The sequence below is a fragment of the Loxodonta africana genome, chromosome 6, assembly GCF_030014295.1.
Source record: "Loxodonta africana isolate mLoxAfr1 chromosome 6, mLoxAfr1.hap2, whole genome shotgun sequence".
In the NCBI taxonomy this organism is placed as follows: Eukaryota; Metazoa; Chordata; class Mammalia; order Proboscidea; family Elephantidae; genus Loxodonta; species Loxodonta africana.
In genome coordinates, this window is record NC_087347.1 from 63,453,515 (window position 1) to 63,468,558 (window position 15,044).

Sequence of the window (15,044 nt, forward strand, 5' to 3'; positions counted from 1 at the left end):
CTCATGAACATAGACGCAAAAATCCTCCACAAAATTCTAGCCAATAGAATTCAACAACATATCAAAACAATAATTCACCCCGACCAAGTGGGATTTATACCAGGTATGCAAGGCTGGTTTAATATTAGAAAAACCATTAATGTAATCCACCATATAAATAAAATAAAAGACAAAAACCACATGATCTTATCAATTGATGCAGAAAAGGCATTTCACAAAGTCCAACACCCATTCATGATAACAACTCTCACCAAAATAGGAATTGAAGGAAAATTCCTTAACATAATAACGGGCATCTATACAAAGCCAACAGCCAACATCACTCTAAATGGAGAGAGCCTGAAAGAATTTCCCTTGAGAACGGGAACCAGACAAGGATGCCCTTTATCACCGCTCTTATTCAACATTGTGCTAGAAGTCCTAGCCAGAGCAATTAGGCTAGACAAAGAAATAAAGGGCAGCCAGATTGGCAAGGAGGAAGTAAAATTATCTCTATTTGCAGATGACGTGATCTTATACACAGAAAACCCTAAGGAATCCTCCAGAAAACTACTGAAACTAATAGAAGAGTTTGGCAGAGTCTCAGGTTATAAGATAAACATACAAAAATCACTTGGATTCCTCTACATCAACAAAAAGAACATCAAAGAGGAAATAACCAAATCAATACCATTCACAGTAGCCCCCAAGAAGATAAAATACTTAGGAATAAATCTTACCAAAGATGTAAAAGACCTATACAAAGAAAACTACAAAGCACTACTACAAGAAATTCAAAAGGACATACTTAAGTGGAAAAACATACCTTGCTCATGGATAGGAAGACTTAACATAGTAAAAATGTCTATTCTACCAAAAGCCATCTATACATACAATGCACTTCCGGTCCAAATTCCAATGTCATTTTTTAATGTGATAGAGAAACAAATCACCAACTTCATATGGAAGGGAAAGAAGCCTCGGATAAGCAAAGCATTACTGAAAAAGAAGAAGAAAGTGGGAGGCCTCACTCTACCTGATTTCAGAACCTATTATACAGCCACAGTAGTCAAAACAGCCTGGTACTGGTACAACAACAGACACACAGACCAATGGAACAGAATTGAGAACCCAGATATAAATCCATCCACATATGAGCAGCTGATATTTGACAAAGGCCCAGTGTCAATTAACTGGGGAAAAGATAGCCTTTTTAACAAATGGTGCTGGCATAACTGGATATCCATTTGCAAAAAAATGAAACAGGACCCATACCTCACACCATGCACAAAAACTAACTCCAAGTGGATCAAAGACCTAAACATAAAGACTAAAACGATAAAGATCATGGAACAAAAAATAGGGACAACCTTAGGAGCCCTAATACAAGGCATAAACAGAATACAAAACATTACGAAAAATGACGAAGAGAAACCAGATAACTGGGAGCTCCTAAAAATCAAACACCTATGCTCATCTAAAGACTTCACCAAAACACTAAAAAGACCACCTACAGACTGGGAAAGAATTTTCAGCTATGACATCTCCGACCAGTGCCTGATCTCTAAAATCTATATGATTCTGTCAAAACTCAACCACAAAAAGACAAACAACCCAATCAAGAAGTGGGCAAAGGATATGAACACACATTTCACTAAAGAAGATATTCAGGCAGCCAACAGACACATGAGAACATGCTCTCGATCATTAGCCATTAGAGAAATGCAAATTAAAACTACAATGAGATTCCATCTCACACCAGCAAGGCTGGCATTAATCCAAAAAACACAAAATAATAAATGTTGGAGAGGCTGCGGAGAGATTGGAACTCTCATACACTGCTGGTGGGAATGTAAAATGGTACAACCACTTTGGAAATCTATCTGGCGTTATCTTAAACAGTTAGAAATAGAACTACCATACAACCCAGAAATCCCATTCCTCAGAATATACCCTAGAGATACAAGAGCCTTCATACAAACAGATATATGCACACCCATGTTTATTGCAGCTCTGTTTACAATAGCAAAAAGTTGGAAGCAACCAAGGTGTCCATCAACGGATGAATGGGTAAATAAATTGTGGTATATTCACACAGTGGAATACTACGCATCGATAAAGAACAGTGACGAATCTCTGAAACATTTCATAACATGGAGGAACCTGGAAGGCATTATGCTGAGCGAAATTAGTCAGAGGCAAAAGGACAAATATTGTATAAGACCACTATTATAAGATCTTGAGAAATAGTAAAAACTGAGAAGAACACATACTTTTGTGGTTACGAGGTGGGGAGGGAGGGAGGGTGGGAGAGGGTTTTTTACTGATCAGTTAGTAGATAACAACTGCTTTAGGTGAAGGGAAGGATAATACTCAATACATGGAAGGTCAGCTCAACTGGACTGGACCAAAAGCAAAGAAGTTTCTGGGATAAACTGAATGCTTCAAAGGTCAGCGGAGTAGGGGCGGGGGTTTGGGGACCATGGTTTAAGGGGACTTCTAAGTCAATTGGCAAAATAATTCTATTATGAAAACATTCTGCATCCCACTTTGAAATGTGGCATCTGGGGCCTTAAATGCTAACAAGTGGCCATCTAAGATGCATCAATTGGTCTCAACCCACCTGGATCAAACGAGAATGAAGAACAGCAAGGTCACACAATAACTAAGAGCCCAAGAGACAGAAAGGGCCACATGAACCGGAAACCTACATCATCCTGACACCAGAAGAACTAGATGGTGCCCGGCCACAACCGATGACTGCCCTGACAGGGAGCACAACAGAGAACCCCTGAGGGAGCAGGAGATCAGTGGGATGCAGACCCCAAATTCTCACAAAAAGACCATACTTAATGTTCTGACTGAGACTAGAGGAATCCCGGCGGTCATGGCCCCCAAACCTTCTGTTGGCCTAGGACAGGAACCATTCCCGAAGACAACTCATCAGACATGTAAGGGACTGGACAATGGGTTGGAGAGAGATGTTGATGAAGAGTGAGCTACTTGTATCAGGTGGACACTTGAGACTGTGTTGGCATCTCCTGTCTGGAGGGGAGATGGGAGGGTAGAGAGGGTTAGAAACTGGCAAAATTGTTACGAAAGGAGAGACCGGAAGGGCTGACTCATTAGGGTGAGAGTAAGTGGGAGTATGGAGTAAGGTGTATATAAGCTTATACGTGACAGACTGACTTGATTTGTAAACGTTCACTTAAAGCTCAATAAAAATTATTAAAAAAAAAAAAAGACCATACTTAATGGTCTGAGACTAGAGGAATCCCGATGGTCATGGTCCCCAAATCTTCTGTTGGCCCAGGACAGGAACCATTCCCTAAGACAACTCATCAGACATGAAAGGGACTGGACAGTGGGTAGGAGAGAGATGCTGATGTAGAGTGAGCTATTTATATCAGGTGGACACTTGAGACTGTGTTGGCATCTCCTGTCTGGAGGGGGGATGGGAGGATAGAGAGAGTTAGAAGCTGGCAAAATTGTCACGAAAGGAGAGACTGGAAGGGCTGACTCATTAGGGGGAGAGCAAGTGGGAGTACGGAGTAAGGTGTATATAAACTTATATGTGACAGTCTGACTTGATTTGTAAACGTTCACTTGAAGCTCAATGAAAAAAAAAGAGCTTATTGGAATACTTCATTTATTGGTCTTCTTTCCAGTTACTATTATCTCTCCACTTTTTACTTGCAACATGTACACTTTACCGTCTAAGGCATAATCTACATCTTCTTATGTAAGCAGCTAATACAGAAACACCATCATTTTTATTTTTTAACACTATTAACTGGCAAAATGAAATGCTGCAAGCTAGAGCCTACATTTTCACAAGAGAATGGAGTGGTCAGTATTAGGCTTTGAATATGAAAACCTGTTCCTTTACTTCCACCAAAATATCTGCTATTGAATAAAGTTGGTGAATATACAGTTGAATCATTTTATATTTTTTAGGTAACCTAGTAGGAAAGCAATGCAACAGTGCTGAACACATAAAGAACTCAATAAATATTACTGAATAAAAGAAAGGAAGAAAAACAGAGAAAGAGAGGGAGGGAAGAAAGGGAATTCTAAATTCTAATCGTGATTGTCATTGTTACTTCTCTCTGCAAAAATGACTTCTTCACTTTGTAAGTGCTTCTATTTTCCCATCTGTGTATCTCATATAAATTTTCTAAGAATTATATACTAACTAAAATTATACCATTTCAAGGTATAATTATGGAAAATAGTGTAAGAGCCCTGCCTGTGAGAGTATTGACTTTGATCCAATATCAAGACTAAACTGCTATATTGTTTGTTGGTCTTCGAAAGTCAGAGAGCCAGTGGACAGCTTTTGATCACCATTTTCATACAATCTTAGTAAAGCAATATACCCACACGTGTCTGTCAGCTTGTCATATTGTGGGGGACTGTGTGTTGCTGTGATGCTGGAAGCTATGCCACTGGTATTCACACACCAGCAGGGTCACCCATAGAGGACAGGTTTCAGCTGAGCTTCCAGACTAAGACAGACTAGGAAGAAGGACCTGGCAGTCTACTTCTGAAAAGCATTAGCCAGTGAAAAAAAAAATCATGAATAGCAGCAGAACATTGCCTGGTATAGTACTGGAAGATGAGCCCCCCAGGGTGGAAGGCACTCAAAAGATGACTGGGGAAGAGCTGCCTCCTCAAAGTAGAGTCGACCTTAATGACGTGGATGGAGTAAAGCTTTCGGGACCTTCATTTGCTGATGTGGCATGACTCAAAATGAGAAAAAACAGCTGCAAACATCCATTAATAATCGGAACCTGGAATGTACAAAGTATGAATCTAGGACAATTGGAAATCATCAAAAATGAAACGGAACGTATAAACATCGATATCCTAGGCATTAGTGAGCTGAAATGGACTGGTATTGGCCATTTTGAATCGGACAATCATATAGTCTACTATGCTGGGAATGACAACTCGAAGAGGAATGGTGTTGCATTCATCGTCAAAAAGAATGTTTCAAGATCTATCCTGAAGTACAACGCTGTCAGTGATAGGATAATATACATACACCCTTTTTACAAGGAAGACCACTTAATACGACTAGTATTCAAATTTACACACCAACCACTAGGGCCAAAGATGAAGAAATAGAAGATTTTTGTCAGTTGCTGCAGTCTGAAATTCATCAAACCCGCAATCAAGATGCATTGATAATTACTGGTGATTGGAATGTGAAAGTTGGAAACAAAGAAGAAGGATCAGTAGGTGGAAAATATGTCCTTGGTAACAGAAACAATGCCGGAGGTCGAATGATAGAATTTTGAAGACTAACGACTTCTTCATTGCAAATACCTTCTTTAACCAACATAAACGGTGACTATACACATGGACCTCGCCAGACGGAACACACAGAAATCAAATTCACTACATCTGTGGAAAGAGACGATGGAAAAGCTCAATATCATCAGTCAGAACAAGGCCAGGGGCCGACTGCGGAACAGACCATCAATTGCTCTTATGCAAGTTCAAGCTGAAACTGAAGAAAATCAGAGCAAGTCCACGAGAGCCAAAATACGACCTTGAGTATATCCCACCTCAATTTAGAGACCATCTCAAGAATAGATTTGATGCATTGAACACTAGTGACCGAAGACCAGAAGAACTGTGGAATGACATCAAGGACATCATCCATGAAGAAAGCAAGAGGTTACTGAAAAGACAGGAAAGAAAGAAGAGACCAAGGTGGATGTCGGAGGAGATTCTGAAACTTGATCTTGAGCATCAAGTAGCTAAAGCAAAAGGAAGAACTGATGAAGTAAAAGAACTGAACGGAAGATTTCAAAGGGTCTCTCGAGAAGACAAAACAAAGTATTATAATGACATGTGCAAAGAGCTGGAGATGGAAAACCAAAAGGGAAGAACACGCTCAGCATTTCTCAAGCTGAAAGAACTGAAGAAAAAATTCAAGCCTCAAATTGCAATAGTGAAGGATTCCGTGGGGAAAATATTAAATGATGCAGGAAGCATCAAAAGAAGATGGAAGGAATATACAGAGTCATTACACCAAAAAGAATTAGTTGATATTCAACCATTTCAAGAGGTGGCATATGATCAGGAACCGATGGTACTGAAGGAAGAAGTCCAAGCTGCTCTGAAGGCATTAGCGAAAAACAAGGCTCCAGAATTGATGGAATATCAATTCAGATGTTTCAACAAACAGATGCAGTGCTGGAGGTGCTCACTCGTCTATGCCAAGAAATATGGAAGATAGCTTCCTGGCCAACTGACTGGAAAAGATCCATATTTATGCCTATTCCCAAGAAAGGTGATGCAACCGAATGTGGAAATTATAGAACAATATCATTAATATCACACGCAAGCAAAATTCTGCTGAAGATCATTCAAACACGGTTGCAGCAGTATATCGACAGGGAACTGCCAGAAATTTAGGCCAGTTTCAGAAGAGGACGTGGAACCAGAGATATCATTGCTGATGTCAGATGGATCCTGGCTGAAAGCAGAGAATACCAGAAGGATGTTTACCTGTGTTTTATTGATTATGCAAAGGCATTTGACTGTGTGGATTATAACAAACTATGGATAACACTGCGAAGAATGGAAATTCCAGAACACTTAATTGTGCTCATGAGGAACCTTTACATAGATCAAGAGGCAGTTGTTCGGACAGAACAAGGGGATACTGATTGGATTAAAGTCAGGAAAGGTGTGCGTCAGGGTTGTATTCTTTCACCACACCTATTTAATCTGTATGCTGAACAAATCATATGAGAAGCTGGACTATATGAAGAACGGGGCATCAGGATTGGAGGAAGACTTATTAACAGCCTGCGTTATGCAGATGACACAACATTGCTTACTGAAAGTGAAGAGGACTTGAAGCACTTACTAATGAAGATCAAAGACCACAGCCTTCAGTATGGATTACACCTCAACATAAAGAAAACAAAAATCCTCACAACTGGACAAATAAGCAACATCATGATAAACAGAGAAAAGATTGAAGTTGTCAAGGATTTCATTTTCCTTGGGCACAATCAACAGCCATGGAAGCAGCAGGCAAGAAATCAAAAGACTCACTGCATTGGGCAAATCTGCTGCAAAGGACCTCTTCAAAGTGTTGAAGAGCAAAGATGTCACCCTGAAAACTAAGGTGCGCCTGACCCAAGCCATGGTATTTTCAATCACATCATATGCATGTGAAAGCTGGACAATGAATAAGGAAGACCTAAGAAGAGTTGATGCCTTTGAATTGTGGTGTTGGCAAGGAATATTGAATATACCATGGACTGTCAAAAGAATGAACAAATCTGTCTTAAAAGAAGTACAATCAGAACGCTCCTTAGAAGCAAGGATGGCAAGCCTGCACCTTACATACTTTGGACATGTTGTCAGGAGGGATCAGTCCCTGGAGAAGGACATCATGCTTGGCAGAGTACGGGGTCAGCAGAAAAGAGGAACGCCCTCAACGAGGTGGACTGACACAGTGGCTCCAACAATGAGCTCAAGCATAACAATGATTGTAAGGATGGCTCAGGACCAGGCAGTGTTTTGTTCTGTTGTGCATAGGGTTGCTATGAGTTGGAACCAACTCGACAGCACCTAACAACAACAACAAAGCAATATATACCTAGTCTTTGGACCATCCTAAAGTTCTATCATTAAAGGTGCATAGAACATTGAACTTCTGTTAAGAGTGATAGAAAAATTCTGGAACAGTTAATGGTGATAGTTGAACCACATGACAAATACAATTAATGTCACTGAACTGTACGTGAAGATTGTAGAAATGGCAAATGTTTTGTTACCTATATATTTACCACAATCAAGAAAAGAATGGGCCTGTAGGGGAGAAAAAGATTCATTTCAGTAGAAATATTTATCTCAAAGTCAAAAAAAAAAAAAACAAAACTGTACAGATTCACAATCCCTATCTCATTCACTAAAATGAATGCATATTAATCTTCATAAATATACTAACAGGAGTAGAGCAGTCTCCATTTGAGGACTAAGTTGCACCTGACCCAAGCCATGGTATTTTCAATCACCTCATATGCATACAAAAGCTGGCAATGAATAAGGAAGACCAAAGAAAAATTGATGCATCTGAATTATAGTGTTGGCAAAGAATATTGAATATACCACGGTCTGCCAGAACAAACAAATCTGTCTTGGAAGAAGTACAGCCAGAATGCTCCTTAGAAGCAAGAATGGAGGTACTTCATCTCACTCACTTTGGACATGTTATCAGGAGGAACCAATCCCTGGAGAAGGACATCATGCTTGATAAAGTAAAGGGTCAGCAAAAAAGAGAAAGACCCTCAAGGAGATGGACTGACACAGTGGTTGCAACAATAGACTCAAACATAGCAACAATTTTGAGGAGGGTACAGGACCAGGCAACATTTTGTTCTATTATATTCAAGGTTGTTGTGAGTAGGAACAGACTCAACAGTACTTAAGAACAACAACCTGAGTCAGAGCTGAGGGCACTTAACAGCAACAACACAACAATCCCATACATCACCTGATTATCTTCCAAATTGGTCAGAGAGCAGTTGGTTGCAAACTGTCAAAAGGAAATCTAACCACACACACACACACACACATATATATATATATATAGAAAAACTCGGTCAGAATTTTTTCTCCTAACATTTCTCAGTAAGGCATAGTAAAGTGAGCAACAGAACTGTTAAAAGTAAATATCTCATTAGAAACATAGCAATAGGAGAACTAAATAATTGCAAGGATGAATAAAAAATTGTCAGAGGGGAAATTTTATAATGTTTCTTTTGAGACTCATTATAAGACTAAAGACTGAGTAATGGACCCATACATTTAAATTTCTAGTTTTGAAGAACTGTGGATTGAAATAAAACTTACCTTCATTTTTGCTTGTTCAATAAATTCAAAACATTCTGGAAAATAAGATAGGAGATTGGTTTCTGGCAGATCCAATATAGAAATGCACTTGTATGTAAAGTCACTGAGGAAAGCATTTTCAACTCCACATGCAACATTGAGAATATGAGTCACCTCAAAGAGAAAAAAAAAAAGATGATTTTTTGAAAACCTCTATAAATTTGATTATGTGAAAAGAGATTGGGATGTTAAGATTTGTACCAAGAATAAAAAATTTAAGACTGACCCATTTGAATGATATTTCCTTCAGGAAACCTCTCTGCCTGTCTACCCCCACCAGACTAAGCGTTCCTCCTATGGACTCCCACAGCGCCCTATACTTGCTCTACAGCCCTAAACACCTAGAGATTGTCTGCCTCTGTCACTGTACAAGAAATTCTAAGGACATGTAAGGACCATGTTTAGCTTATTCACCATTGTAAGAAAGCACAGAAAGTGCTTAAAATATTTGATGAATAAATTAGTGAATGTCCACACAAAAATTGAAGTAGGGGAAGTACATCAGTGGCAAAAAAATTAAAAAATTCCCTTTCTATAATTATTTCCTTTTTCTCTTCACATTCTTTTTTTTTCTTTGCCTTTAAAGGACAGTAATTTATTGTCTTAAAGTTTTAGAGGTTAGGAATCCTAACTCAGGGCACCAGCAGGTTTAGATCCTTGTCTCTTTACACTTTTGTAGCTCCAAGCATTTCTTGGTAGTCCTTGGCTGCTTGTAGATGTATCTTCACATACAGCCTGTCTTTCCCTGCGCACGCATGCGCGTGTGTGTGTGCGTGTGGTGTGTGTGCATACTTTCTGCTCTTTTTATAAGACAGCACTCAGAAGGGATTACCTTTAGGACTCACTCTACTTCAGTTTGAGCTCGTTAATAACTTAACAAAAGAAAATTTCTACTTCCAAGCAGGGTCATATTAACAGGACTTCAACATAACTTTTTGGAGGACAAAATTCAACCTGTAACATTATGTAACATAGAAAAACAAAGTAACATCAACTTTCACCTTATATAACAAGAAGTTCAGGGCTGGCGTGGCATCTCAACAACATCCATAGGGACTCAGGATCCTCCCATCTTCTGGTCTATCATATCTCAACATTTATACCTTTTGTGCTCATGCTTCAAACCTTGTGGTCACAAAATTTCTGCTAAACTTCCAGACATTGTGATCACAATTCAGAAAGGAAGAAAACAAAAGGGGAGGCATGAGGGAATGACATCTGTAACAGGAAAGCAAAAGCTTTCCCAGAAACCCTCAGCTTATATATATATGTTTTTTAATTGTACTTTAGATAAAAGTTTATGGAGCAATTTAGTTTCTCATTAAACAATTAATACACATATTGTTTTGCGACATGGGTTGCTGATCCCATGACATGTCAACACCCTCTATTGTGATCCCTGTCAGAGCAGTTGGTGATGGTAGCCCGGCACCACCTAGTTGTGCTAGACTCAATCTGATGGAGGCTGTGGTAGTTGTGGTCCATTAGTCCCTTGGACTAATTTTTCCCTCGTGTCTTTAGTTTTCTTCATTTTCCCTTGTTCCAGATGGAGTGGGAACAGTGGAGTATCTTAGATGGTCGCTCACAAGCTTTTAGGACCCCAGACGCTACTCACCCAAAGTAAGACGTAGAACGTTTTATTTATAAACTATGTTATGCCAGTGGAGCTAGATGTTCCCTGAGACCATGGTCCCCAGTACTCAGCCCAGTAATTCGACCCCTCAGGGTGTATGGATGTGTCTGTTTAGCTTCTATGACTTTGCCCTGGTCAAGCCGTGCTGACTTCCCCAGTATTGTGTACTGTTTTATGCTCCACCAACGTTATCTACTGTTTATTTAGTGTTTTTCCATCTCCACCCCTCCCGCCCAATAGCCATCAAAGATGTTTCTTTCTGTGTATAAACGTTTTCATGAGTTTTTATAATAGTGGTCTCATACAGTAGTTTTCCTATTGTGACTGACTTATTTCACTCAGCATAATGCCTTCCAGATTCATCTGTGTTGTGAGATGTTTCACAGATTCATCATTGTTCTTGACTGTAGCATAGTATTCCATTGTGTGTATGTACCACAGTTTGTTTATTCATTCATCTGTTGATGGGCACTTAGGTTGTTTCCATCTTTTTGCTATGGAAAATAATGCTGCAATGAACATGGGTGTGCATATGTCTATGTGTGACGGCTCTTATTTCTCAAGGATATATTCCTAGGAGTGGGATAGCTGGATCATACGGTATTTCTATTTCTAGCTTTTTAAGGAAGTGCCATATCATTTTCCAAAATAGTTGTACCATTTTACATTCCCACCAGCAGTGCATAAGAATTCCAAGCTCTTGGCAGCCTCTCCAACATTTGTTATTTTCTGTTTTTTTGATTCATGCCAATAATGTTGGGGTCAGATGGTATCTCATTGTAGTTTTGATTTGCATTTCTCTAATGGCTAGTGACCGCAACCATTTCCACACGTGTCTGTTAGCCGCCTGAATGACTTCTTTGGTAAAGTGTCTGTTCATATCCTTTGCCCATTTTTTAATTGGATTATTTTTCTTTCTGTTGTAGAGGAGTTGGATTTCTTCATATTCTTTACTAGTGCGATGGTTCTCAAGTGTAGCTGCACATTATAATCACCTGGTGAGCTTTTTAAAACTGTCAATGCCAAGGCCTCATTCTCAGCATTCTGATTATTTAGTCTGGTTGAAAAGCATTGGGGGAGATGTCATGAAAGACCCTTCGGATGATCCTCAAATCATGCCACATAAGCAAACTTCTACACTATCTGTCCATTTCAGCCCTTTTCCTAGAGTCCATCAAGCATGTGGAATGAGCCATATGGAAAGCCCATAAAGAGACTCCAAAGCTAAATGAATAAGAAAAACGAGTCACTGCTTCTTATCGTGACAAAGTTTCTTACCGTATTTATTCTCATTTGTTAGTGTGGTTCTCAGGTTTTGCCTAACCTCAGTATTTCTATGTATTGTCACATACATTTTAGAGTTTTTGTCCAGCCCTACCTCTCCTGCCCTTACCACCCTCAGAGGTTTGGTGTTGGCAGTGCCTACTCTCCCAGCAAAACTGCCTAGATTCCAGTGGGTGCCTATATTTAAGATTCTCAAAGATAACCTGATTAACCTTAAGCTAGGTCAATCAGGTTTTCTTTGAGGATCTTAAATATAGGTCTAAAAGACAGCTAGAATGATCCATGAACTTGAGAGCTATAGGGAAGCCATTTTTTATTACGTGGTCAGAGAAGCTGAAAAATTCATGCTGCCAATTAAGAAGACTGGAGTAGATGTGCAGAGAAAAGCCGGGGTACCAGTGGGAGACAGGGGCTGTCTTGGATAGCCTTCCAGTCTCTGCCTCTGCTCCCTGTTGAAGCATGGCCATACTCCCTGCCCCTGGGTTCCTGGGATCACCTTGTATCATTATAGCACATTTCCTTTCCTTGCCCAGGTAGCTAAATTGGTTTCTGGGCTCACAACCAAGAGTACTGAGTAAGGCACTGAGAGTCATCAGCCAACTATGAGCCTAAGTACCTTGTGGAAGGAAAACAAGAGGAAAAAAAAAAACAAACTCAAATGTCTACTCAGGAGAGACTATTAAAAAGAAAGGAGATGGGAGAAAGTAAAAAGAAGAGGAAAACATTTCTAGAAGATAAAGTCTGAATCGTCCTTCCACTTTCCTCAGTGAAGTCTTATCTGGCAATGTCACGTCACTCTCTCATTCCTGGTGCATTCCTTGCCAGATTATATTATCCTGCCCTTAATTACATATTATCTTCCAACGTTTTATAGTATATATGTATTTGCCTTGCCTTCACAGCTATATTCTATGCTCCAAAACACCAACAATAAGGTCTTACAACTTACAGAATTTTTATATATATCCTTGTCCACTATAAGGAGCCCCGGTGGCACAGTGGCTAAGCGCTTAGCTGCTAACCTAAAGGTTGGCAGTTCAAACCCACCAGTAGCTCCACTGAAGAAAGATGTAGCAGTCTGCTTCCATAAAGCTTACAACCTTGGAAACTCTACGGGGCAGCTCTATTGTGTTCTATAGGGTCGCTATGAGTCAGAATCGACTTGACGACAACAGGGCTTTTTTTGCCCTATATATCTTCATCACAGGATTATGAAGAAGACTATATGAGAACTTGGTAAAAGTGCTTTACAAATATTGGGGATTATTAAACTATCCAATCTCTGTGTAGTTTAGTGGCTTGGGAGTGCAACTTATATATGCATTGATTGAATATCCTGATTGAATGGGAAAAGAACTGTGCTGAGCCACAGGTGGTGGCAGTGATGGGTGACCCAGCTTAAAACCTTTCTAATAAAAGCATAGCTGCAAAATTTAGATACAGAAGTCCTAATAACGTTTGCCCTTGGAATGCCCTTCATAGTAAGGATAGGGATAGACCTTTTATTAAGTAATTAATATATGCCAGGCATACAGATTATCCACTTAATCCTCACATTAAGGCATTATTTCCATTTTTAACAAAATTTTATTTTTTTAACTAGTTCAAAGCATCAAAATATTATAAAAAGGAAACATTAAGAAGTCTTGTTCCCACATGGTCCCTATCTACTCCATTACCCTGCACCCTAATGGTAACTACTTTTTTTGGATTCTTGTGTACTATTTTAAGGTATCTTTGTGCAAATATTTTATTTATTCCCTTTCTTACCAAAGGCAATCCCTTAGTTTATTTTCTTCTTTTAAATATGTCTTACAGATCTTTTCATATCAGTATGTAGAGAGCCTCTTTTTGGTGTATGTTCTTTTTAATAGCTGTATTGTGTTCTATGGTGTGGATGTGTTATTGTTTATTTAACAAGGTCCTTACTGATGGGCATATGGTTTGTTTTCAATCATTCGCTATTATAAACAATGCTGCAATAAATAACTTGGAACATTTTATAAGTCACACTTAGTTTCCTGTTCTCTCTAGTGCCTTACAGGGCATATACCAGGCATCAGTCGGAACTGACTCCATGGCACCTAACAACAACATTCAATAATCACTATATTAAGAAAGCAATCATTATTACTGTATATAAATATTAAAATGAAATTCCTATACAAATTTCTAAAAATGGTCCTCGACAACAGAGAATTCCCACTAGTTACAGCCCTTTTCTTAAACTACAGAATATCACTTTGATGTGTGCTGTGCACTTAAGTCAATAATTGTGTTTTGCTGCACCCTTAAATTTTCCTGGAAACTGTCCATTTAGCTGCTCAGTTCAGCCTTCCTCCTTTCAGGGATCTAACAGGGTTACTGTGTACACAGCCAGCAGGATCTTTTAAACAGCTATTTGGTTCATATCTCTGGGATAAAGCTATGCGGACTAGTGTAATGCAGGATAGATGACAAAAACACTAACCAACGAACAAATTTAACAGTTTTTCTATTTGACATTTTACTTTCAGAAATACCAATTTATTACTATAAGCAAAACTTTGAAACTTAAACTATGGATTCAAGAGTGTTCCTGTCACGAAACACAGTAATCCTCCTAACTTTACGCAGTTTAAGGCCATTATCTCTTATTGTCAGGCAGGAATGATTATAATAAACCGAGGATAGGCTAGTAAAAACAGACAGATGTTCTCAGTTGACAAGTAAAAATATCAAACTAGTTAATGAATTGTTTATTAGTTATCTGTTGCAGATTAAATGCAAGTGTTTATCACATAAAATTTTTTAGCCTCAATTCAATCAAATTTTTTTCCCTGAGCTGTGAGCAACAAAGATAAATGGGGCAAAGTCCCTATCCTCTAGAAATTTGCCACTGAGTCGATTAGGACTCATGGAGACCCCATGAGTGCAGAGTAGAACTGCTCCACAGGGTTTTCAGAAGCAGGTCACGAGGTCTTACTTCCAAGATTCCTCTGGGTGGGGTTTTTTTTTTTTCTTTTTTTTGTTCTTTAAGTGAAAGTTTACAAATCAAGTCAGTCTCTCACACAAAAACTTATACACACCTTGCTACATACTCCCAACTGTTTTCCCCCTAATTAGACAGCCCGTTACCTCCCTCCACTCTCTCTTTTTGTGTCTCTTTTGCCAGCTTCTAACCCCCTCTCTACCCTCTCATCTCCCTTCCAGGGAGGAGATGCCAACACAGTCTCAAGTGCTCTGG

At 39.2% G+C, this 15,044-nt stretch overlaps 1 protein-coding gene across 3 annotated transcripts in view; it reads right to left on the reverse strand.

The window, feature by feature from the left end:
* The window catches only part of DUSP19 (dual specificity phosphatase 19), a 33,841-nt gene that overhangs the window by 10,480 nt on the left and 8,317 nt on the right, over positions 1–15,044 (reverse strand). For 2 of the 3 annotated variants that reach the window (XM_010602780.3, XM_064286921.1), the window contains exon 3: positions 8,863–9,015. In XM_010602780.3, coding sequence (XP_010601082.1) covers positions 8,863–9,015 — 153 coding nt within the window. Of the gene's footprint in view, positions 1–7,268; positions 7,819–8,862; positions 9,016–15,044 lie in introns of those variants that run through there. The other variant, XM_064286920.1, reaches the window with a different exon arrangement.